Raw genomic sequence first — 25,301 nt, forward strand, 5'->3', positions numbered from 1 at the left:
ACACTAGCAGTCTGAGCTCATGAGCTTCTAGAGAACTGTGTGATGCAGATATTAATACAATTTTTCCAAAGCAGCTTTTCATAGAGAGCTAGGCACTTATGCTATTTCTCTACTGAATTTGGACCAAGCACAATTTGGAGCTGGCTAGCCTGACACCAGAACAGCAACAGTGAGTATGAATTTAGAAGCCTTCTTTCAAAACCTTGGGCATACAAAAGCAGGTATCTCAGTGTCTGTCTGCACTCTTTACCTCTCTTCCCTCCTTCACTCCCCAAACACCCATCTGCTCCTCTCCCTTCCCTTTTGCATATATAAGACTAAACTAGAGGAAAAGGTGAAGTTTCCAGAACCTCAGCACATTTCTGTACTTTCTTCAGTCCTTATGATATACCTCCCTTACATTTCTTCTCTGCACAGCCGAGTAAGAGTGCCCTGCTCAGTTTCTCCATATTTTGTACTCCTTTATAACTGAGAAGAGGGGAAACCTATGCAGGACACCAGGGGAATATTCTACTGCATCACTTGAAGGACAAATTCTGCACTATTTTCCCTGTTTCCCATACTACGCTCCTAATGTACCAATTTTAGCTCTAGCTGCCTCAAAAAGCTTGGTACAAGAAGCTTGTGTGTGTTTGGGAGGGAGGACCAAGCAAAAGCCAACAGAAGCAGCAGCACAGCAATTTCTTACTCGGCTGCAATCAGCTCAGGCACAATCAGTGGGCTCTTACTGTATACATCATCAGGGATTAGCACAGATACAAGGTAATCTAGCAGGCAATTTGCCTGGTGCTTGTGGATATAATTTATTATCCTTCAAGGAACAGTCCTGATGTAGGCTTTAGTTTAACAGCACGAGCATTTTCCCAACAGCTATACATGAACCTATGAGAAGACATCAACCACAACCAAAAGTACACTTTTCAAACAGAATAGAATAGACTGGTTTACGGACACATTCACACACTACATCATGCACTAATCAAAATCTCTTCTGCATCCATTTTCAGTTGTTCTGAAGACTTATTCTAACTAGAATGATTTTAATGAAGCTTAATGATGCTGGCAGAGAGTTATGGGAGAAAGCTTTACTGATGAAGATGGAGTGCATTTCAAGTTTTTAAGTGGATTGCCTTTTAATAAGCAATAAACAAATGGCTCAAGAAAAAAAAAACAAGTTACTGCAAAATAAAACATCCTGTTAAATTAAATTATTTTCTTGAAAGGTGTCTGAAGGCAGAAAAACAAAAGTTTAGACTTGTACTCTGTTTCAATCAGATTGATTCCCACCAGCACACATATTCACAGGAAAGAAATAATAATTTCAGCTAGAGCAAAGTACCCAACCTATTCAACTTTCAAAAATGTGAAGTTGTTGTCTATGACATTTTTTTATTGGTGGGTGTGCTTAACACTTGCATTACTTCACAAATTAGTTTACACAATTTTTGATTAACAGTGGCTTTGCTCAGGCTCAGTTCTGGTTAAAGCCACAAAGACTCAAGTCACATAGGGAGGGCATGTACCCTAGGTGCAGGACAGAGCAAGAGCAGCGTACCATGTCTGCAAATAAATTAATTGTCTCTTCAGTTATCATAAACCTATATAACTCTAATCACATATTAAATGGAAATATATTAGCTTAAATTTCTGTTCTAATAGAAACTTATCATAACAGACTTGATAGTAGTATAGCACTGCTTCTCTTCAGATTTCTAGTCTTTTCCAGAGCACATTCATTAAAATGCATATAGGTAGTAACGCATGTGAAGTACTTTAGGAGACAGCTAGCATGTTACCATATTCAGCTCATATTAATAAAAAGCAAAAATACACCAGAAGAAGTAAATTAATAGAACCTACATTATACAGCTAAAGCTTTTTAGGCTTTGAATTTGGCATAGCCAGAGAACCACTTTAAATGGCTAAGGTAAGAAAACTGGGACAATCTACTAGTTTGCTACTGTGGGAAGAGACAATCCCAAGATGTCCACCAGGGCTGCGCTGGGACCTACCTGGTGGTACAGTGAGCAGATTCAACCCACCAGCCTGGGAAAAAAACTAGTCTATTCTTTTCTTTTCTAAACAAGTTTTTTTTTTTTTACAGGATTTGTAGGTTAAATCAGCACATCTTGATGTCAAATAGCAAAGACTGTAAGCAAAGAGGCAGAAGCAAAAGGGGCAGTGAAAGGGAAGTTGGATCATCTCGTTTTGGCAGCAGCAATCCCTCAGGATCCTCAAAATCACATACTCTGAAACCCTTACAATGCAGCATCGTGACTGGAGTGCACAATCTGCCATACCAAGTCTCCTCAAGCTTTTATTTGTGTTCCTACTCTCGTGCAGATGATCCAGTTGAAAAATTAACATGGAACATAGTTAGCTTGCAGCCAAATCAGCTTTTTAATTTAGCTGATCATGAGCTAGCACAATCGCTACAGCCTGCACAAGAGGAAGAGCTGGAATATCATTTTCAGTAGTTGCCCCAATCATCTGTGGTAGAAAAGCATTATAAATGCCCAAGAAGTGATACAGACATAAATATGAACAGGGAGCAAATATATCCAGACACAGCATACATTTGTCTCCATTCCCTTTTGTGAGCATGCTAGTTTAAGTTCTTTAAATCTGTCACACAATCTTTTGTCATTCCTTCTTGTTTTATTCAGCCTAAGCATTAGGCTTTCAATATTAGGCGCTGTATTTTTTCGTACCTTCCTACGTGCAAACACTATAAACATACCGTTGGCTTTTCAGTATTAAAAAAACCTTTTCATAAATATCATTGCAGCTTTTTCATCATGAATTAATTTATACGATCAACATTACACACCAGCACACTTTGGGGGGGGGGGAAGGCAAAGTAAAAAAACCTGCTTCCAGTACCTTTTTACATATGCTACTTTCTCATATAAATACCTCTTCATGAAAAAAAAAAAAAACCACGAATAGCATAATGCTGTTATTTTATTTTCTGAAACAGAAACAGTAGCATAGAAAAACATTTTATAGTTTGGATACAAACTTCATTGGTATCAAATATTTCACTAAAAAGGACAATTTTACTTCAGGAAAGACTAATTGGTATTTTCTCATATCAACATATTATTTGTACTTTCAGAAGGGATGCATCTAGGATAAGCATTTAAGCACTGTAATGACAATTGCAGAGTTTGGAGACCACAGTAGCACCACATTAGGTATGAATCAGCTGTAGGGGTCACCACCCACTGCAATGTTCATACAGTTTATTTGACTATGATCATCTGTAAGAGTTTAAGAATGGTCATAATCAATCCAACCAATAAGTTCCAGCATTGACCGTTTGTATCTTTGCTTAGAAAAGAAAAAGTAAGCGTGAAGGCAGGCCTTCAGCACTTTATGTATTCCCCCAACTTCTAGTAATCCTTTTTTTCATATTATGTTTGCTTTATCAAGACAAAGACACTAAATAATGTTAAAAGTCCTAAGACCTTTTGACAACCATAGGATAAAATTAAAGCCATTCTGTCCCTTAAAGAAACAGAATCTTCTTAAACACTTTTCTTTGGCCACCAAACACTTGTCTTTTGTGCTACCCCAAGTCCTAGTTTGCTAGGATGCAGTGTATCTTCTGCTCTAACTTTTTTTTCCCTGTCCCACAAAACAGCGCAGAATTAAAGTGAGCTCATTTTTATAAAGGTATGCCAAGTCGCTATACTAAAATCTTCAGAAGATTTTCACTTCACCACAGTCAGGTCTTTCCGACCTTTTGGATTACTCTTGAAGTGTTCGTCACAGAGTGTGATAAAGTTCTATATCCCTTTTGTCCTTACAGGCCTAAACAACCTTCAACACAGGAAAAACCTTTTCCAGCAAGTATACTAAAGGCCATTGTAACAGGCCTGTGAGGAGATGAAAAAAACCAAAAAGGAGAAAAAGAAACAAAGATAAGCAATCACTGAGCGGCACCACTGGTGCAAATTGTTCTGTTAGAAATGCATCTTCATCAGGGTGGAAACAAAGTGTGTTTCTCTAGATGACTTTCTCGCATACTTTACGGTTTTGATTGTTTCCTTTCAATTTACAAGAACAGGTGTGCAATACACGGAAGTATTTTGCGGAAGAATAGTTACATACATACATGTACTGAACTGTAGCCTGTTAAGCACTCGCATTGCACAATACAACAACAGGAATCTGTGCCTCAGGTATCAAGCATTTGTAGCAAAACATGACTGTATGTCCATGGGGGGGGGGAGGGTGGAAACGATTAACCCATTTTCTCCCATCAAATCATAGTCTCCTATGGCAAAGCTTAAAAACTCTCTCCTTTGGTGGTGGGCAGCTTAAGCTACTCTTTGAAATGCTGCAGCTTGTAAAAGTTAATGAAAATGCTGCAATGGGCCAACACAAAAATCACTACATAGAAATGATGAGGAGAGTTCATGGGGACTTGATGGCTTACATAACACTCAACTGTTACCTAAAAAATAAACTAGAAGGCTACTGATGGAAGGCTATAGAAAGCTGTGTTCACCACTGCACAAAGTATTCATCTGTGCTTTGCCAATAATCTCAGCCTCACTGGCTCACTGCAGGAACCCATGGAAAAACTGATAGAAACAGCAGCAGATCTGAAGAGATCACACAGACAGCAAGAACATCATCAAGATACTTTCAAACAGCAAAGATATTCCTACCCAAGTTCAGAGAGACAATGCAACACGATGAATGCCTCAGAGGGCATCTCAAGTCCCACTTAAAGAATCTCTTGCATTTCTGACAGAATTTGACTCCCAGCTCTGCTCACCAAAAGTGTTTTTGAAATGTAAGTTGAAGATACACTTGACAAATATGGACATTAAGAGTTTTTCTACCCTCAAAATAAAGTGCTAAAGGAAACTAATGTGAATGAACAGGGTCAAGTGTACACAAGACGGACTGTTCATCCCAACTTCTACTATTACTCTGGGAGGGAAAAGAATTACCTGAAGACAAGAAGGAAGGAAATTCAAACCATGCTTATCTTGGAGATTTGAAGACATAACTTAGGAATCCTGAGTACTGCATAGCTCTCAAAGGACACCATACAGTGATCAAGAAACAAAGAAAGCCCAGACTTCGTGCCCTGTTTATCAACGTTCGATGAGATTCAATGACACTTTACCCTTGAGAGAACAGATAAACCTCTCTTTTCTTCTGATTTTATTTGACAATCAAGTATGGCATTTCCCTCATATGACCTGTCCTTCAAAGAATGCACTATGTTCTTCCTGACTCATGCTATCTCAAACTCCTGTTGTTTATGTAGACAGTTTAAGTGTCATCTTTTTATGTCCCCTTTTTCTTTCTAGGGGGGATTTTTAAGACTGTGTCATGGGTTGACCCTGGCTAGATACCAGGTGCCCACCAAAGCTGCTCTATCACTCCCCCCTCCTCAGCTGGACAGGGGAAAGAAAAATACAATGAAAGGCTCATGGGTTGAGAGAAGGACAGGGAGAGATCATTTACCAATTACTGTCACAGGCAAAACAGACTCAACTTGGGGAAATCAGCTTTTTTTTATTATTATTTTATTACCAATCAAATCAGAGTAGGATAACAAGAAATAAGACCTAAATCTTACAACACCCTCCCCCCACCCTTCCCTCGTTCCTGGGTTTAACTTTACTCCTGAGTTCTCTACCTCCTCCCCCACCAGCAGTGCAGGGGGATGGTGAATGGGGGTTGCAGTCAGTTCGTGTACACATGCTGTCTCTGCTGCTCCTTCCTCCTCACAGGGAGGACTCCTCACACTCTTCCCCTGCTACCGTGTGGGGTCCCTCCCACAGGCTGCAGTTCTTCATGAACTGTTCCAGCATGGGTCCCTTCCACGGCGTGCAGCCCTTCAAGAGCATACTGCTCCAGCGTGGGCTTCCCACGGGGCACAAGTCCTGCCAGAAAATCTGCTGCAGCATGGGCTCCTCTCTCTCCACAGGTCCTGCCAGGAGCCTGCTCTAGCGTGGGCTTCCCATGGGGTTACAGCCTCCTTTGGGCATCCACCTGCTCTGGCATGGGTTCCTCTACAAGATACAGGTGGATATCTGCTCCACCATGGACCTCCATGGACTGCAGGGCGACAGCCTGCCTCACCATGGTCTTCATCACAGGCTGCAGGGGAATCTCTGCTCTGGTGCCTGGAGCACCTCCTCCCCCTCCTTCTTCACTGACCTGGGGGTCTGCAGGATTGTTTCTTTTACATATTCTCACTCCTTTCTCCCAGCTGCAGTTGCACAGCAACTTTATCCCCTTATTAAATATGTTATCCCAGAGGTGCTACCACTGTCACTGATGGGCTCAGCCTTGGCCCGCTGCAGGTCCGTCTTGGAGCTGGCTAGCATTGGCTTTATTGGACATAGGGGAAGCTTCTAGCAACTTCTCACAGAAGCCACACCTGTAGTCCCCTGCACTACCAAATCCTTGCAACGCAAACCCAATACAGACCGTAAACATTATTTGGCAACTGCATCCATGTTTTCTATCATAATGACATATTGATTGCAAATTCAAAATTCAGTCTGCTGGAGAGAAGACATCTCTGCAGACCTCCATATGCAAACCTAAAATTGCCAGTGGACTTCAGTCCAACTTCCCAATTTCTCTTGTGTCAATGCTGAAATTGGCAGAAAAGTCCAGCAACATCACGGATGCTCATCCTCAAATGACATTAGCAATTAGTACTATAGGTAGCTTGAATTCCATATGCTCATTCAGATCCAGTTTGCTCCAGATTAATTTGTTCTGACCACATGGTAAAGGACCTTTCATTAGTCTCCTTACAAGCTAGCATAAGATGGGTTATCTTGAGTGGTACTAGCCTAGGACCAAAATTAATTTCTGAAGTGCTGGATGAACAGGGAAGAAAAGGCAAATGGAAGGTAAGAACAACAGTTTAACACTGTTCCTAGCAAGAATATACAACAGGGGTTGTATCTGGAATTTTGTAAATACCTGGAATTTCATTACTGGTTATCATTTGAGATACCACTAGAAGACTGATATCAAAGGCAGCATGCTTGCACTTCACCCCAATGATTACAGCATTACAGCAGTTGAGAATATTCTATGCATTTCTCCTGATACCCTGCTACAGGCCTCAAATTTTACAGAAGGAAATAAAGAAGCAGACAAATGAAGTGATTTATCCAAGGCCACAAAGCAAATCCAAGACAGAGCATGGAATTGAAACAAACTTCTTGCATCTCTACAAAAATAAGGAGGAAGTTCTTTTACATTGCATGCGGTAGCTATACAAGTGCAATTTCTCCACCAGCTTTAGTCAAAATATACAGCATCAATAGTTCTTTATGCTAGGATTCTCTCTCTCTCTGTAAGTATTTCAAAGGGAAAGGGAAACAAGTTAAAACTTGCTCAATTCTAATTTGGGTTTTATTGTTTTAAAAACCTAAATGCTCCTTCCAAAATAGGAACTAAAGTGAATCATAACTTTAGCTAATAAAGAAAACAATGAAAGCCTGCAGCCTTACAAAGACAAATTAACACATATTAGAAAACATATTTCACATAAATCAGAAGAGCACCAGGGAATAAAAAATGAATTTGAATGACTGGAATTTAAACTGCACCCAACACAAAAGCAGCTCAGAACATTGTAATCTACAACAAAAAACAGTTTATAAGAGTTAAAACTTAACAAGCCACTGCCAACATTCTTCCGCAGCTGTGGAAGAAAGACATTACGAACATCAGCTACAACAGAGAATGCTTGGAGAGTTTAGCGAGTGAAAAAAATCATGACTACCACAAAAATATTAAGCATCATATTATTATTGTTGTTGTATATGTTGTTGCTGGTTAAAGCTCATTCTAGTATACACCAGTCACAAAGATTTACAAATAAATTAAGTTGCTCACAGAACTATTTGTCCTTACCCTTTATAAACTAGGATACAGATAATATAACATTCCCAGCCAACAATAGCATGCATCAGCTTTCCAGGACAATGTCTGCTTAACCAGATGAACAGGGCAACTGTAAATCCCATCCATCGAAAGTTAGCCCAAATCAGCCTGACAGAGAACTCCAGCATCAGAATGCAGAAGCTGCCCACATTTCCCAAAGCTTGATGAAAAGCAGGCTACAGCACAAGGAAGCAAAACATAAATTGTTGTCTTGTAGGCACTGACGTGCTTGCTATATGTAGATGTTAGAGACTGGGGAAAGAAGAATCTATTATTCATCACGGATTCTTTTGCTTCTGCAATCTCTTTACAAGTTTATTTTTGTAGGGTGACAAGGAAGGGAATGAACATTTCCTGAATATTAAGATCCTCCTTATTGACAACTACTCAAAACTGCAAAGAACTGGGCCCACTTACAGATTTAGTATTTTATTTCAATGTCTAATTTTAAAAAAACATAAAAAGGATGCACTGCGGGATACCAACACATACACGCATAAAACATTACTGCAATTCATACATGGTACAGTCCATGATCTAGACCACATTAAAAATCCATTCTCTCAGTAAGAGTAATATTATGCATCTATTGTCTTTTTCCTCATTCTACAAGAAGATGACTGAACTAGTAATCTTGATTTTCCCACTACCTCAATTATTTAAGCTATTCCTATTAAAGTCTCTGGCAACTGAGTATTTGGGATGCTGTCCTGGGTAGATTTAAAACATTTTTAACTCTGCTCCACAAAAGAGTACAGTGACCTGAAAGTATGGTAAATAAGATGCATTTGTGTAAGAAAAATTGATGGCATTAATGAGCATTAAACAATTCAGTAACATGGAAGGTGCCTTGCCGCCCTCTATGTATAGGTAACTTAGAGCCCAAATGTAATTTGTTCCTGCATTCCTGGAGAGAGGCAAATGTGTAGACCCCACCCATTTAAAACACATCTGCAAAAGTCTTTGTGGAACCCTGACACTGTTTCCTATTAATTTTTAACTAGAGAATAGTCAGTGCTGTTCTCCAATTTTTGTACTTGGATATCTACAAAAGGCAACCCATACCTTTTTTTTCTTTTTCTTTTTTTTTTTTTTTTCCTAAACACACATCCTTCTGGAAGTACTCCAGTCCAACAAATCAACTAGCTTAGCTTTTTCTGCAGATAAAATTGTCTTTTATTTTACCACTGATACCCTTCAGCTACATCTGCTAGTACAGTATTCAAGATACACACAATCCCACATGCCCCTGAGAGGAGGAATGACAAGGTGGTTATTTAAACACCTCATGTTTTCCATCTTCTGCAGTCCATCCTAGTAAAAGCCCAGATTTGACTTTCAGGCAGAAAAGAGAAAGTCAACTGATGCTGTATATCTTCACCTTTCCCTTAGACTGTAGTAATGGTTCTTACAGAGGACAGGACTCCCGTGTTATGCAGATCCCATGGAAGATACGCTGAATTACTCTTTAAAATGCCAGTATTACTTGGTAATTGATAAGGTGAAGTTTTTTGCATAACCAAGCCACCCCCCCCCGGCTTTAATTTTTTTTTTTTTTTAAATCAGAAGTTCCCAGAGTGTCACTTCTCAAACAACTTCATGAGAAGTATTTACAATGCCAGTTACCATGCCAGTTATTTTATAGGAAGAACAATGATGAGAAACAGGACATTACTGAACATAGTTTTGGTTCTAGCGCAACATTTTGCTCTGTGTATTTTTCTCAAAAAAAAATAAAAAATTGAGACCAGTTCCTTCCATACACATCTTAAACCTGTAGAGCAATCAGATTTTATAATTTTTACCCTTAGCCATCTTGCAAACCTTTCCTGAATGTTTCCTAAGATACAAAAGCAAATTTCAATCCCCACCCCTATGCATTTATTTGCATTCCAATGCAACGGAGGAAATCAACATATCATCACATTTATCCAATCATGGCACAAGCCTTTTGCTTGAAACAGTTACACATTTAATCACAGCTTAGCACTTGGAGGTAAAAGGCATACCATGGAAAAGTCACTTTCTACAATATATATTCATGCAAAAGAACATTAGGTTTTTTGAGTAAGAACACTCACACTGTAATTGCATTTTAGAAAAAAAAAATTAAAAAAAATCATAATCCGAGGTCGAAGACAGAGCATGAATTCCCACAGGTACACATCATCATTTGTTCAAGAGTTGAGCCACTTCCTCAAGAGAAGGCTAGTCCCCATCCAACCCAGTCTCACAGGTCATGAGAACATCCTAATCCCTTCACTGCTGGCTGTTCTTAAATTCCCCTGAGTTCATCATAATGTGAGGTCTCATTTTTATTCTGATGCTCAAGCCACAAAAATTCTGCATAAAGCAAATGCAGGTTTGCAATCAGGAACCTTGTTTTTCTCACCAGGACTTAACGCAGACTATTGTTATTAATGGGATGTACCACTACCTTTCTGAAACAATGCCCTGGCATTTCTGCTTTGTAGTACTTAAAAGGTGTTAAGATATCACAGCAATTTGGTGTCAGCATCCCCTCCTCTTAAGCCACTCTGCATACTGCAAATACAATCATGGGAAAAAAAACCTTCCTCTTAGTCTTTCTTTGTTTTTCTCCTGCTTGAAGAAGTTAGACAGAACTTTAAGTGTTTCATATTCATATGCAGGAAGTGTGGGGTGGTGGTGGTGCTTTTTGAAGGGGGTTTTTTGGTTGGTTGGTTGGCTTTTTGGTTGGATTTTGGTTTGGGTTGGGTTTTTTTGAAGTGCAGGCAGGCCTAAGACACTGCTTTGACAGCAAGAATTTAATCTGGCATAGAAACTAGTTCTGGGATAACTGCAACCAGCCTATCAGGACCAGACACTAATCTTAAACTCTCAGAATAAAAATAGAGATGTGCAAGCCATGACTCAAGACTACATAAGCCCCTTCCCTTTGCAAGAACTATGAAGGTTTGTTGCATTACACCTTTTGTGGTATGAAGAGATTCAAATCCTCTACTTCACTGCCCACAACCACATGCCACTGAAACTTTCCTGGGGGAAAAAAATCATGTATGCAGAAAAGGATAGGTAAGGCTGGTCATGAACCCTGAAAATCTGCAAAGTTACCATTCATACTCCACATCAAATTAATTGTTATTACTTCTCTACATTGTACAACCACGCTTAGGTTTTGTCCAAACTGCTGACTGAAAGGACACAGATGATTAAAGGCTTTGCAGTTCCTTTAGACATGTCTTTAGACATTTCTGGTATGTATAATTCCCTATGTAAAACAACAGAAATTTTTGACTCAAGAATATAGGGAAGCTCTTGGGAAAAGACAATGTTATTTGGTGTACGTATCTCCCATGCCCTAAAGTCTCAGTCTGAAGGGTTTGAATTTCAGTATTCCAAGGTGACCTTACCGTGGGAGGACATGAGGTGCCATTAGCACTGCAGGTGGTATGTCCTGAGTCAGTAAAAGCAAGAGCAGAGAATATTCTCACATATATATGTTACCTCACTAGAAAGATATAGAAACATCAAATCCTTCAATTCCAAGTCAAATGCAACTGGTGTCCACAAAACATGTCAACACTGAGAGAAACTGTTATCAATTCAAAATTTCACACTATAATAATGGCCAAAAATATTTCATTTACTTTCGGGTCAAGCTTTCATAAATCATGTTTTGATCTCACAATCATTTTCTTCAAAAATTTAAACTGTACCTCTGTTGGAATTAAAATATATATTCACGGCTATCTAGCACACCCTTCCAAAGGAGCTATTTGTTGTTTGCCCTACAGTGCACAATGTCATGTTTATGGAACATTTATAATTACCTTCAATGAAATAAGTCAGTATGGAAAATCTGAGTCACTGATTTGTGCAAATATTTGTGCAAATATTTGTTTCTTTCTTAATGCAGCACAAAGTATTGGAAAAACTGAAAAGGCACCTCACCTAAGTCATGTAAGAATTGGAAATACGGGAATTCACCATTTTTGTGTAAATTACCACTTCTACTCACTATTGGAATCAATTACAGTGGCAACTGAAAGTCAAGAAATGTAAGATCATTACAGTTTCTTTCAAGAAAGAGTACTGCATAAGGGAGATTGATAATTCCACATTGAATAGGACTTCTTCAGCGTTCTCTACTGGTTCTTGAAGAGCACCCTTTTAAGGGATAATACAGGACAAGTCAACAAAGAGCAGAAATCTGTTTTTCGTTTTGTTTTCTTTTTTAAAGAAAAGACCACTTGCTTTAAATATATCTGAAGCTGGTTTGTTTTTATAGCCAAACACAAATAGTATCATGCTCACATGATTACAAGTGTGACACCCAAGTGCAGGGCCATCAATTGAGACTGGCTTGAAATCTTACCTCATTCACAGTTTAGAAATGGAATACAGTGGAGCTATCAGTGAGAGGGAAACAAAGCCATTAAAAGCTGAAGGGAGAAGGGAGGAGGGAGCACATTCCTGCATCTCTAGAGGAAATGCTGAAAAATGGGTACAGATGCTCACTGTACCAACTCCTCACCCACTCTGGGGGATTAATTCCCTGTCCAAAGCCCTCCTGCTTTCACTCTTTCACTGTGTCTTCTCTTGCTGGGATAATGCTGCTTAGAGACAGCAAAATGTGGCAGATCGAACTAGAAACACTATTTTGTCACCTAAACATCTTGTAAACAAGTGCAGGTAATTTTCTGCGCTCCTAATTCTGCCTTCCAAAACCATAAGGTTTTACATAAATACTGCAACATACTTATTATCTCTGTTTCAGCCTGAGTCCAAAATTTGAACCTGATTTTTTTTTTTGGAGAAAGCAGTGTTTTGCAGAAATCCCAGTAACATGGCAAATGTGCAACTTTAGCAGTTCAGTATGATTTTTGGTTTTCAGACATTATTTCTCCATTTATTAGTTCCACTACATAAATTTCATTACTGAATGTTATTAACTGCAAATTACTCTTTAATTCACATTTTAGCAATAGTCCTTTCAGGCATGAATGTGTACCTGTGCTGAAGCTGATGTTTTCAGTTAATTGTGCAGAGGAGTTGCATTGTTTCTCAAAAGTAACACTTCACCTCAAAAACAAGGAATCCCAAATGGGCTTTCAGGCATGAACTGATGGCTAATTCATACATGCAGAGAGAGGCTCTTTTATATCCTCTTTCTTTTCTCTGTCTGCCCTGCTCCTCCCCCACAATCAAATTAAGGTGTTAAGGCCACGAAGGTACCTGAAGGTATCAAAGGAAGCCAATAAAAAAATACAGCAAATTGGCAAAGTAACTTGATACTCTGAAGGATGAAGTATAAAGATAAAGATCCAGACCTTTAGAGCTTCTGGTTATCCTTCCTGGCTGCTCAGATGAATGGGCATCACGATGGTGAATCACTACTATAAGGCTTTCTGTTTGAGGGATCACTGGATCCTCCTTTTATAATCAGCATTTTCCAGTTCCACCATCCTTTTCTATCATCCAAGCTGTTTACTTTCTTAAAATGACCAGAGGGGAAAAGAAAGAAGACAAATACAGCCTCACGTAGAGCTTTCATTACTCAGTAGTAGTAGACTCATTATAAGGTGGGTTTCACTGCCAGCAGTATGGTCACATTAAAGAATATTTAGGAAAAGTCTACTACTGTAGAATTCAAAGAAGAATTTACTATGATTTCCACTTACTTTCAAGCTCAAAGGCTTGAAAATACCATTTCAAGGTGAAATTCTGATTTATTCCCTTTTCTATTTTCTACAAAGTTTCCATTTACTTATGCACATAAGAGAAATTACTGTAATATACATTCTACATTCCGCACAGATTTTAAAGAGACCTAAGCTTATTCAAGACATTTAAAAAAAAAAAAAATTAAGGCAATCAAAATGAAAATTTGAGTATAGTTCTCCAAGAAGTTATAAATGAACATGAAAATAATGAATATAAATGTGCAATTTTTATAAAATCCAATTTTATAAAACCCCAGTGTTTATATTTTAGTTAGCTATCAAGCAGCAGCATGCATTCAACCAGGCTGTAGCATTTCAAATCAGAAACAGACACAGAGCCGCTCCTAACTGAGCAGAGCTCTCCCAAGCCTGCATGACTTTTCAGGAAGGACTGAACCCTGCTCGCTGTGCTGCACTTTATATGCGGCTGCCCTCTGCTGTCTGTGACTCCCACACAGCACAGCTAGGATGCACACATCTTTGTTCACCCAGTTGACGTTTTTCCCCTTTTGCTTCATATAACTTTACGTTTACCTGCAGACGCACAGTTTGAATAATCCTCTTGTGGAACTGCTTTTCAGTGCTAAACAGAAACTGGACTCTGCATACGAACTATTACTATTCCAGCCCATCTTTCTGCTCTGCTAGTCTTAAACTACCTGTTCTGATTAAAACCCTGAAGTTTTCAGCTCCAGCCATAATTTTAACTTCTTGAGCGAAGAGCACTTTTCAGCTAAATTAAGTCCCCCGTAATACCACTGGGTAGCACAATCTCAAGGATGTCCTGCTTCACCTGTACTTCCCTTGCAGTTCTCCCCAGGAACTTCAAGAATATCACCAGTATCAGGCACAAGCACAGGGGGGGCGAGTGTCAAACCAAATGGCATGTTATTTTTTTGTGCTGTACTTCTAAAAGCTTTACAAGGTCTAATCAGGAAAACATATTTACTTTTCACTTTCTTCAGTGTTGGGCCCGGGCTCTTCCCCCCGCCCCCTTCAATTCATTTTTTTTAAAACTAGGAAGGCTAAAGATTTAACTTCTCCATATGAAAGCAAAAATTCTCACATAGCTATTCCATTAGTCTTTCAGCAAATGGTAACAGATGGCAATGCTGCTTCTAAGCCACCTTGCATTTACAGAATCCTCTTTGTAATTCATCTCCCTGCATGACCTTCCTGACAAACTTCCCCAAAATATACAAAATCACACATAACACACACTTCCACACCCTCCCAAAACTCCTCATTACTTTTATGAGCAAAGACAGGCAGAAAGGCTTCTTTTACCACCATGCTGAAGACAGCACAGTGGGAAACCTCATGATACTAAGGCGACCCTAGCAAGCCAGCTGTGGCTGCCTGCACTGACAAAATACTGATTTGGCCTATAGACTAGGAATAGATATAATAGCAACTAATTCCATTGAGTCACTTTTCACTTAGGACACTGTTTCAAATCCAAGAGAGGCAATCTAGTTTTGGATGTCATGCAAGCAAAGTGTTTGAGGCTGCATTTCTCAGAAGGCAAACAGGTAAAACCAGCACCCTCCTCCACATTCTCAGCAACAGACAGAAAACCAAATCATTAAAAAAACAGGACAATAAAACAGGATTATCTTCTAGCTAGTTACAAGACTTACTTCCTGATCAAAGAACCTACCACCAGCATCATGCACACCTAGACTTCTTTATCCTGTCTTGATTCTTTAACCAGGAGTCTGTCAACAGCACCTTTAAGAATACACTACACTTGCATGTCACAGTAATGAAACCCTCCTCCAGCACTGAAAGTTTCAAAAGCTTAGATAAATGCCAAATATTTAAAGCTACTGGTCTAATCAGAAAAGTTCTCATTGTATACCAGCCTCATGTTAGTCCATGTTCTAGACATTTTTTAACAAGTCAACAGGTCATGAACACAATATTAGCTAATGAGCAGATCAATGCTGTTACACAAGAGACAGTGACTCACCACACGAATGCATTCTGAAGTTGAACCATGATAGCCCATGAACTGGAAAATACTATCCAATACCAGAGGGTTACTTTTTAATGATTAAGATGAATCATGTGTGAGCTGAGCTTTTAAACCCTGCCATAACAAGTAATAAAACTTACTGTAGAGATGCTTTCCATTATCTGAAGTACAAAAGGCACTCAGTTGAGCCAACTATTCCATAGTTTGTTTTAAAGCTTGTCTATTCTGTACTAGATTAGCTCCATTTGAAATGGCACAAAATCCAATCTCACAAACTCTATACAGATGGTAAAAGCACTGATGAAGGAAAGGATGGATAAACCCACATACTGTATGAAGTTCCTTGTATCTTATGGCACAACTGCATTTAAGTATACCTGGCAGAAACACTGACAGCAGTCTTTTTCCTTTATCTGAATTGTTAAAACAAAGCTGATGCAACTGCACGTGTCTGCCCCTTAAAACACTTTCCACTTCTACTACCCACTAACAAAGGCACTGCTTTCTGATTATGTGAATTTTTGTCAAATTTGCATTTTACGAGAAAAGTGTTTCCATTAAGTTTTACTTCCAACAACTTCTTGAAAATAAACAAAAAACCCAATATAGTCTGAATGCCAATTTCTCCTCTATTTTTAATAGTCATATCTAACAATATAAAAACAGTTGCACTATTTTTTTCATTTGTAGCAGTGTTCTGGGTAAACTGAACAATTAAACCTCTCCAGTGGAGGGGCCTTCCCCACACAAAGCCTTGCCAAATACATACTTATAGTTCAGCTGCTGTTTTCCAGAAAAAGTGTTCCAGTATAGCACATGCCCCTTCTCTTTATACATCAGCAGTAATGAAATAAGCATTTCTTAAAATGTAAATAATCATAGTAATGAATATACATTTGTCTTAATAATCTAAGCTCAAACTAATGTTGCTCTCTGCTTTTCAAAAGGTCTGGAGTCCAGCTGTACTAACACCCATCATTGGTGAGGTGTATCTATCAGATTAAATCCATTACTGAAATAATGAAATGTTGCATGTGTATGTCTTGCTGAGGTGCAATCATGCTGTTAGAGCTGTCCAAGAAATCTGGGATCTAATGATATTTTCCTCATTAAATGCAGGGGATTGTTAATTTCTTCTATAAGGTAATATGATCATTTCCCTAAATTAGTTGTACTGCAGAGCTAGAATTCCAACCCATCAGTAAGGGTATTGCTACTGAAGTTTTAATAAAAACTGGTATCACTCACACTAATCATTTCTTTATGCTGTCACAGGTTTTTCCCAGTAACTTACAACTCTGAGCTCTAAAGAGTTTCCATTAACAGTGCAGAGCAATACCACCTTCCCAAAAATAGAATTCAAGCCCAATTATTACTTAGATATTTTTTTTTTTTGCTAGAAGCACTTCAGACAGCAATAAAATGAAATGCAGATGTATGTTTTTCCCTGTTCATTTTGTAATAGTGGCAGTCATGCAGGAGATTTTCAAAATTAAAGAAACAGGATCATAAAACCACAAAATTGACCCAGGGCCCTTGGGCATACAGAGTACTAACAGTTATAATTAATTCTTTAGTGTGACAAGTTTTCAAAACTGACTGTGGAATTCTGGAAGCTGTTTCAAAGTTTCCACTATTCCAATATAGCAATTCGAATCACAAATGAAACGACTTAGCATTCAGTTCAAAATTAAAACTACTTCAACATGTGTTAATAAATAGCATATCTAAACTCTTGCTAAGCTGTTGTATAACAGGGATGTGCACAGCTCTGATCCAAGCAGGACTGGGCAGGCTGCTCTACCATCACACCACCTAACAAGGCAGAGGTTGCAATCAGGGCTCCCACATTTCTGTCAATGACAAAAGTGCAGCCACAGAGCATGGCCCCACTTACCATACCGCACTCAGCTCAGACCATTCACCACCACCTTTCCTCCAGTTCTTCTTGACACCAGCAATGCTCTCACAAGTGAGTAGTCACATTAATGAAACCCAGAATTGCCAGTAAGAAGTTGCACGGTGTGACACTCATTTCTCTGGATCAGTACCGGTATATACTTATGCAGGTTCTGCACAGGAAGGAGGCAAGACACGTTCCTCCTTTCCTCCTGGGCAAGTCAATTCCAGAAGTGGTTCAGTGTTACCCTTAATTACTAGGATAGGGCCAGGAAGAAGGGCATCATTTCAAAATTAGCAGAACTAAAAGCAGATAAAGAAACACTGGGACAGGGGGAATATGTGCACAAAGGTGTTAAACAGTATTTTAAAACACATAATATAGGTGGTGTTTTAATTATCAAATTGGGTTTTAAAAACCAGACACATCTTTACAGCATCAAATGTTTTCCTCACACGTACAAGAGCATGAGTACCTGCTTTCAGGATTTCACAAACAGACCTGAACTCATATTTAGTCAAAACAGTTGCCAAGTATAACCTGTAAAGGCAGAAGCAAAACATGAAAACACTATGTCACGAGAAAAGAATTTGAAGTTAAAACTAAACTGAGGCTGGAGTTCTGGGCAACAAGGCAAAGTAATTATACATGTGGAAAATACAAGAAAAATTAAATTACTGCAGGGCAGATCTGACACCTGTGCTAGCAGCGGTGCTACAGATCATTAGTTACAGGCATTTCACACCAAGAGCTACAGAAGATAATTTAAGCAGTGCTGACACCAGCTCCTTCCCATCTCTTGCCCTAGTGACATTCTTTTTTCCATTACAGGGATTACTTCTTCCAAAAGTGACCTCTTAGATGTTTTACATGTTAATGTTTGAGCAATCAATCTCTACTTACACAAGCTTTTTTAAATAAAAACCCACAGTTTTAATATTAAAATACATTTATTTTTTATGGTGTCTTAAAACAGTAGCTACATGCAAAGTTGTAACAAGTGAATTAAATTTTAAATCCCTGATGAATTTTAATATTGTGTCCTTCTAAAATATAAATAATTTAGTATTTTCACTAGCTAAAACCTAAATATTTTTTCCATTTATGCTGTAATTAAAAGACCTATTAATTTGTCTCTAGCACTGTACAGCTTTGATTTCTTAAGAATCACACCTCTTCCAAATTAGAAAGAATTGTCCAAAAAGTCATTCAGGAAACTATTTCTGGTGGTGTATGGGAGGCTACCCCGCATTCTTTTTGCAATTCCAGATGCTAAATTATTTAAACTAAGTAAGTATGCGTGCATGTATGTATGAGTTAATATGCAGTCTCTAAAGTTGACCTGAGATCACAGCTGGGAGACGAATCTCACAAGGCACCTGCTCTGTCAGAAACCTAGCTGGTACTAGAACATGTCTAAATTACTCCTGTATGGCCCAAGATGTAAAACAAAAAACAAACGACTATTTTATGCCGTTAGGTAATGTTTTATGTGGGCATTGCTGCCACCACATGGCCAAACAGCTGAACTACGCCTACCCTTCCTCTGCACCTTGCAGATGCTAACCTGCTCAGCACACTACCCCCTTCTACACGCCCCTCATTCCAGCTTTCTACTCCAGCCTCTCACAAAGCCCCATCATTGCCACTGAATTCCTAAATTACTTCCACCTAAAAGATAGTTAGAAGGAACTTAAAGCATTCAGATCTTGCTGACAGTCTCTTCCAAGTATGAGCCACCTGCTGTGGGAACATTTCAGTGTTGAAGAATTACACCAAACTGATATTCACAGACAACAGAAAACTTTGCAAGTGCCAATCCAGGTAACTGACGCCTAACTGATGCACCAACAAAGGCTGAAATAGTTCCTTTCCTGAAGCACCCTCCTTGAAACATCCTCCCAGAAAGCTGGACTCAGCACACTACGCTGTCACCTGCAGAGGCTTAGCAATCTCCAAGCAGGTTCCTCATAATGAGGAGACACGGCGACTTAAGTCACCACAGAAAGGGAATTCCATAATTTCTCACACACACCAAGCAGGAGTCTACATTCATTCATGTTTATTAGCTCTTATGAACAGTAGCTTGCTTCATACTTAAGTTTTAAAATACTTAACCTGTTAAGAGTTGTTTTTTTTTTTTAGTTCTGCTGCAAATGACCTGGTAAGCTCATTTACACAAGTGCCAAAGGCACGACAGAAATACCAGCATATGCCATAGCTGTGGTTTACACTCCATCACCTGTGGGATAAGACTCCACTGGTCTGAATAACTTAGCAGCACACTTGCAGAGTTTGGACCCGACTTCCATACATTTGGGCCTCACATTTGAAATAATCCAAAGAACCAGGTAGTCCTCAATGAACGTCATTTACAGTATCTCCACCCTTTTTCTAGGTGATCAATGAAGATATGAATTCCACAGTTCATGAACCTACATGTTTGCAGTCACTTTTTATTTGCACAACCATTTCACCTGTAGCTTTCTAAAAGGGAGTGGGAAAAAAATCGTTATCATGTATGATGACAAATACCATATATCATTTTTTCAAGGCCAGAAAGGAAGTCAAAATGCCCCAGGGCTTCCTGGAGAAAGCTAGGCTGCAGAAAACATTCATTCAACAGTCACTATCCTTGAAGGATTGCATAAGAGAATGGCTCAGTCAGTCAACTAAAATGTAAGGCAACTGAACAATCCCTGCTTTCTCTTGCATACCAGTCAAGAAAAAGATGTGAATACACTCACCTTTTTCGCTCTTTGTGCTATATTAGGCGTTCTAGTGAGAAGTTTTTCAATCAGGTATTCTCTATTCTGCAAAACCAACATTTGTAAGTTAAAAATCAATACAAGGAAAGAAGAAATTTCATGTAGATTTTAAGGCAGAGCAAAATTTACTCATAGGGTTAAACGTTTTACCTTGGCTTTCTGGAAAAATTTGCATTTTAAAAGTTCTGCTGCTGTGGGCCTGAAAGATCAATAATAAATTAGAACAGAAAACAAAGACCCCTCTCAGTGAATACAGTACAAGACGTTAGTTAAATGGTACGTCTCTAATACTTTTGAATTAGTACTGTATGAATGGGGAATGAATGATAATAGCTACTGAATTAATTCACACGTACTCACTTACCACACATGAAAAAATTAAGCTTCTATGGCAAAAATAAAAAAAAAAAAAAATCAGTCTCTAAGTTGCCAAATTTTCCCTCTTTTTCTTTCAACACAAATGCATTTTACTCTTAAAACAAACAAAGTTAGGTATCATGTTCTTCCCCAAGTGAAACTATGAACACAACTGAACTTTGCTCCACAGCAATAAAAGAATAATTACATTTTCCAAACAGTAGCATCAATACCTGCTACCAGCATTCTTTTACTTCATTGATGTCAGCACATATTCACAAGAAACTACACTGACACTACTAACATGATGCATAAACCAAAAAGAGTCATCAGGGGCATCTTCCAACGAAATTGACAAATAAAAATCAAAGCAACAGTTCTAAGGTCAAAACCTAGACATTTCACCTTTACTTGCAGTTTTGTTCAAGTCTCTTTCTTCCCATCATTGTCAAGTTTCTATTTTTGACGTTTTCAACAGATAATCACAATCTCACAGCTACTGAAGTGATTCCAACAGCAGGATTTGTCTCCCCTAACTTTAGGGATCTAAAAAGCTACTTATCTAGCCTAAGCCAGACTCTGGTACTGAAGTAGACTCTGGAGAGAAAGCAAAGTATCTCTTGGGATGAAATAAAACCCTCTAGGTTCTTTCCATCCTTTCCATTAGGAGCCCATATCACTATCCAAGACTAATTTTGACACAGTTAAATTTAGGGAAGCCAAAATCTCCAAGATTCATCTTTTCTAAATGAACAGAAACAGCATCTACTATAGTTTTCCATTTGAATTAAAGCAAGAGATTGGATATAGCACAAACTAGATAAGACAATGGAAAGATTCCATTTGGAAAATTTCAGTCTCAAAAAACCACAAAATCTGAACTAGTTTATTTCTCTGAGGACACATCTGAAGAGTAAGTGAAGAAAAGAGGAGTAGTAAGCAGTGTGTATGTACACATCAGTTCACTCGCACTAGAAATAATGAAACAGCTCCTGACATCAACAAAAAGCATCCAATTTAGACACAGACAGTAGCTGCATAGAGCACTTATTTTTCTTCCCCTCCAAAGCACCAAACTCTACAATAAAGAAGTTCTTATTAGTGGCACTGTAGAGACCACCAGGCTTGGCAGTAATTCACACATAAACCTTGAATGAGCAAAAAGGAAGGGGAACTTTAAAAAAAAAAAAAATCAGTTTTAGTGTCAAAGTTTTAAAGTTCTATCTCAGATGAACTCTTAACTTTAAGACAAGTTTCAGTGATTCAGTACCATCGCATCTCAAAACAGGGATATGCACAGTTAAAAGTTAGATTCTTAGTAGTTTTATCCAAACTACTGTTCTCCATTCCTCTACCATTAACTATGCCAGACACTTCTGAACTGGTCTGACCATGCCTTCTGGGCCTGTTTTCCACACAGGCCGTGGCAGTGAACTGCAGCTGAGGACTGTAAGCACCATCCTTGGCACTGGGGAGAGAGAGAAACACCCACACACAGATCCCCAAAAGAAAAACATCATGGTCAGAGACAACAACAGTGCAGTGCCAGTCTTAGAATTTGCCACAAAGAGGAGGCACTTCTCCCACAATTGACAAGACTATGGAGGTATCTCTGTGGAAAATTAAATCCTGGCTTGGGAGAAACAAAAAGTAGCGATGACCCCTCAATATAGGGACACTCGCTCCTTGGTTAGAGTAACTAGCACACAGATCTAATCACCTATCTGCTGGTTTAGTTGTTCAATTCAAGGCAATTGCCAGTATGAAGATATTGCACATGTTTAAATATCAGCGTAATAAATTAGCATAATTAGTTTAAACACTAATGTTTCAACACTGATGTCATAACTACAGATCAGGTAACTCGGCATTACGTATTCAAGGACAGAAGGAAAACCATTTTAATTATTTACTTCTCATATTTTCATACCAATTTAATCTTGCCCTGAAAATTGCTGGACACTGGAAACTAAAAGAAGCTTGATTATCCGGAACACATTTCATTCTTATTTGGAAGCAGCCAAACTGCAGTGCTAAGACTACCAACTGTAAGGGATTTGGGAATCTGAAAACAGTACACAAATAATCCTTCAGTGAAAAGAAGAATTTGAAGGATTTCAGGAATAAAAATGTTGCCACGTAATCTTTTTTATTAATTATACTTGTTCTCTAGTATTGCTGCTGTCACCTTTTTGACTTGACTCCCTACAACTCCTGGACTTAAGCTACCGTAACATCACTGAAGAGAAGTACACACCATAAAAGACCCACACAGTACTCAATCAGGATTGCTCTTACAGAACAATCTTTTTTCCCAGAAATATCAGCTCTGAATCTCAAAGAAGTGATATATTAAATACCCTTAGGAAATAATGTTAATTCAAATGTGCTTCCTCTAACTCTTCAGCAAAAGAAACCTACAAAAATGGGTCTGCATAAAAATGAATAAAGGATAAATTGATTAAACATTCTGGGAACTTGGGACCTCAGCAATGGTTTTGGAATAGATGTTTAATATTTTCATCATCTTGGCTATCCCATTCACAAAATACAGCAAGAAAGAACAAGTCACTAAGATACTATGACATGCAATTGCCTACATAAACATGAGGAAAACTCTAAACGAGCTTGGAGCCCCTAAATTTACAGTAAAAAATAAATACCTCTTAATAAGCAATTTTCTCTGGAAACATCCAAGTTAAAGGCAATACTAAGGTTATGGCACAAAATGAGAAAAATCAACATAAAATTATTATTTTTAATTTCATTTAAAGGCCAAGAGACTGATATGTTTGGTTACCAACAGTTCTGTCTAATAATCTGAACAGTCTTGCTAGACTTATGCACAATATCAAGATTTGTATCTTGCATCAGATGAGAAACTAAGCTGTAGAGCAAGGATTTTTGTTTGATCAGAGCTTAATCCAACAGTATGTTTAAGTATAAATAAATCAGGTTAACAACTCAGAAGAAGAAAACTTAAGCAACAATTAAGAGGCAATTTCTTCTCCCCAGATGAAGATGACTGTAGGCTGCTATTTACAAAATTCAAATCATACACTTAAAGATGATGTTTAAACACTGGAACTTTAAGTAGTCTGTATATTAAGAAAAATAATTCCACTGCACGTGGCAATAATGACCTACCTTTTGGAAGGATCTTTTTGAAGGCATAATGAAATTAGTTTTCTAAAGGATTTGCCATACTTTTTCATCATCTCCTTGTCCTCTACACCTGTCTCTAAAGTGGGAGGGTCATTTTGAAGCGTCAGCATTAACACCTACAGTAAACCCAAAAAAGAGGTACTGTAAGCAAAATCAATTCAAAACACATAGAAATTAAAAGAGCATAAATATTCCAACAGAATACATACATTTAGATATCTTGAGTTGCTATTAAAAATGAAGTAGTGCTAACTATCTAGCAGCATTAACAATATAGCTAACAGCATTAAGTAATACAAAGTGATTGTTACTTTCATAGGAGGGTATTTGTGATAAGGTGCTGCTCCTGTTGCTAATTCAATGGCTGTTATCCCAAAACTCCACATATCAGCCTTGAAGTCATAACCTCGCACCTGGAATAGAACCAGAAAGGAAAAACAGGGTAGTGATGCCTCAAATTCCAAAAATTGAAGACTGAATTTTTTTTTTTTTTTTTTAACATTAGGAATACCTGCTCCATTACTTCAGGGGCCATCCAACATGGAGTACCAACAAATGTTTTCCTTACTTTGTTACGAGTAACATCACCTCCTGTTGCTAAAAATGCACTAACGCCAAAATCTGGAAAGGGGGAAAAAAGTAAAAAATCTGTTAAACTACAGTAACAAAGCAAAAGTTTTACACTTTAGAAATTAAGTCAATTCATAAAGGTCTAGTTACAGAAACTCTCCATTGCAGAGCTTACCTTTATTTCATGACACACTGTTCTTGAAATGCTACAGAATAGATGGTATAGTTTTATGTGGGAAATCTGCACTAGTTCAACCTCCTAGTATGTGTCTTCCTGAATAAGCTTACAAAGGACTCCAGTATCTCTGTCACTTAAGGTTTTCAAATGTGCACTTTGAGCCAAGGTTTGAAAGGTTTGCATCTGCCATTGTTCAAAGATAAGGCAGTACTTCTGTATAGCCATTAAATTTGAATACAATTTGAACAAGAGGGAGTACTACATGTAATTTAAATATTTATGGAAATTTGACAAAATCAGCAAAGTGATCAACAACATATGTTTAACAGTAGACCATGCCATGAACAGTTTTTTCCAAATCCCAAAATAGCAAAAACCCTTTGTGTTCTGTTAAGCTGTTACAACTTTCGTGGTTTAACCCCAGCCAGCAACTAAGCACCACGCAGCCGCTCACTCACTCCCCCCATCCAGTGTCAGTGACAGCTATATGGGAGAGGTAGGAGATAAATAGAGGAAAGAAGAACAGGTTGCCAATATACGGAGAAATAGTGTCATTTTGAACGGAGCTATATGAAGAGTATTTTAGACTGTGCTATTTACAATCCAGTTATACTGAAATCAAGTAGTTTACTATAGACTACACCAATTTTTGTTTTCCTATTGTTCCCTGATTTTAAGGTTGGATAAAAAAATAAAAATCAGTAACTACAGAAAATGTAGTTTTACCATTACTTTCCAC

General features: G+C 38.3%; 1 protein-coding gene across 3 annotated transcripts in view; it reads right to left on the reverse strand.

Annotated features, from left to right (window-relative positions):
- Positions 1-25,301, reverse strand: part of STK39 (serine/threonine kinase 39) — a 109,122-nt gene that overhangs the window by 45,666 nt on the left and 38,155 nt on the right. For all 3 annotated transcript variants that reach the window (XM_069781309.1, XM_069781308.1, XM_069781310.1), the window contains 5 exons: positions 24,326-24,435; positions 24,126-24,227; positions 23,797-23,930; positions 20,443-20,491; positions 20,272-20,337 (listed from right to left, as the gene is read on the reverse strand). In XM_069781309.1, coding sequence (XP_069637410.1) covers positions 20,272-20,337; positions 20,443-20,491; positions 23,797-23,930; positions 24,126-24,227; positions 24,326-24,435 — 461 coding nt within the window. The remainder of the gene's footprint in view (positions 1-20,271; positions 20,338-20,442; positions 20,492-23,796; positions 23,931-24,125; positions 24,228-24,325; positions 24,436-25,301) is intronic.

Source organism: Haliaeetus albicilla, chromosome 4 (assembly GCF_947461875.1).
Source record: "Haliaeetus albicilla chromosome 4, bHalAlb1.1, whole genome shotgun sequence".
NCBI classification, from domain to species: domain Eukaryota; kingdom Metazoa; phylum Chordata; class Aves; order Accipitriformes; family Accipitridae; genus Haliaeetus; species Haliaeetus albicilla.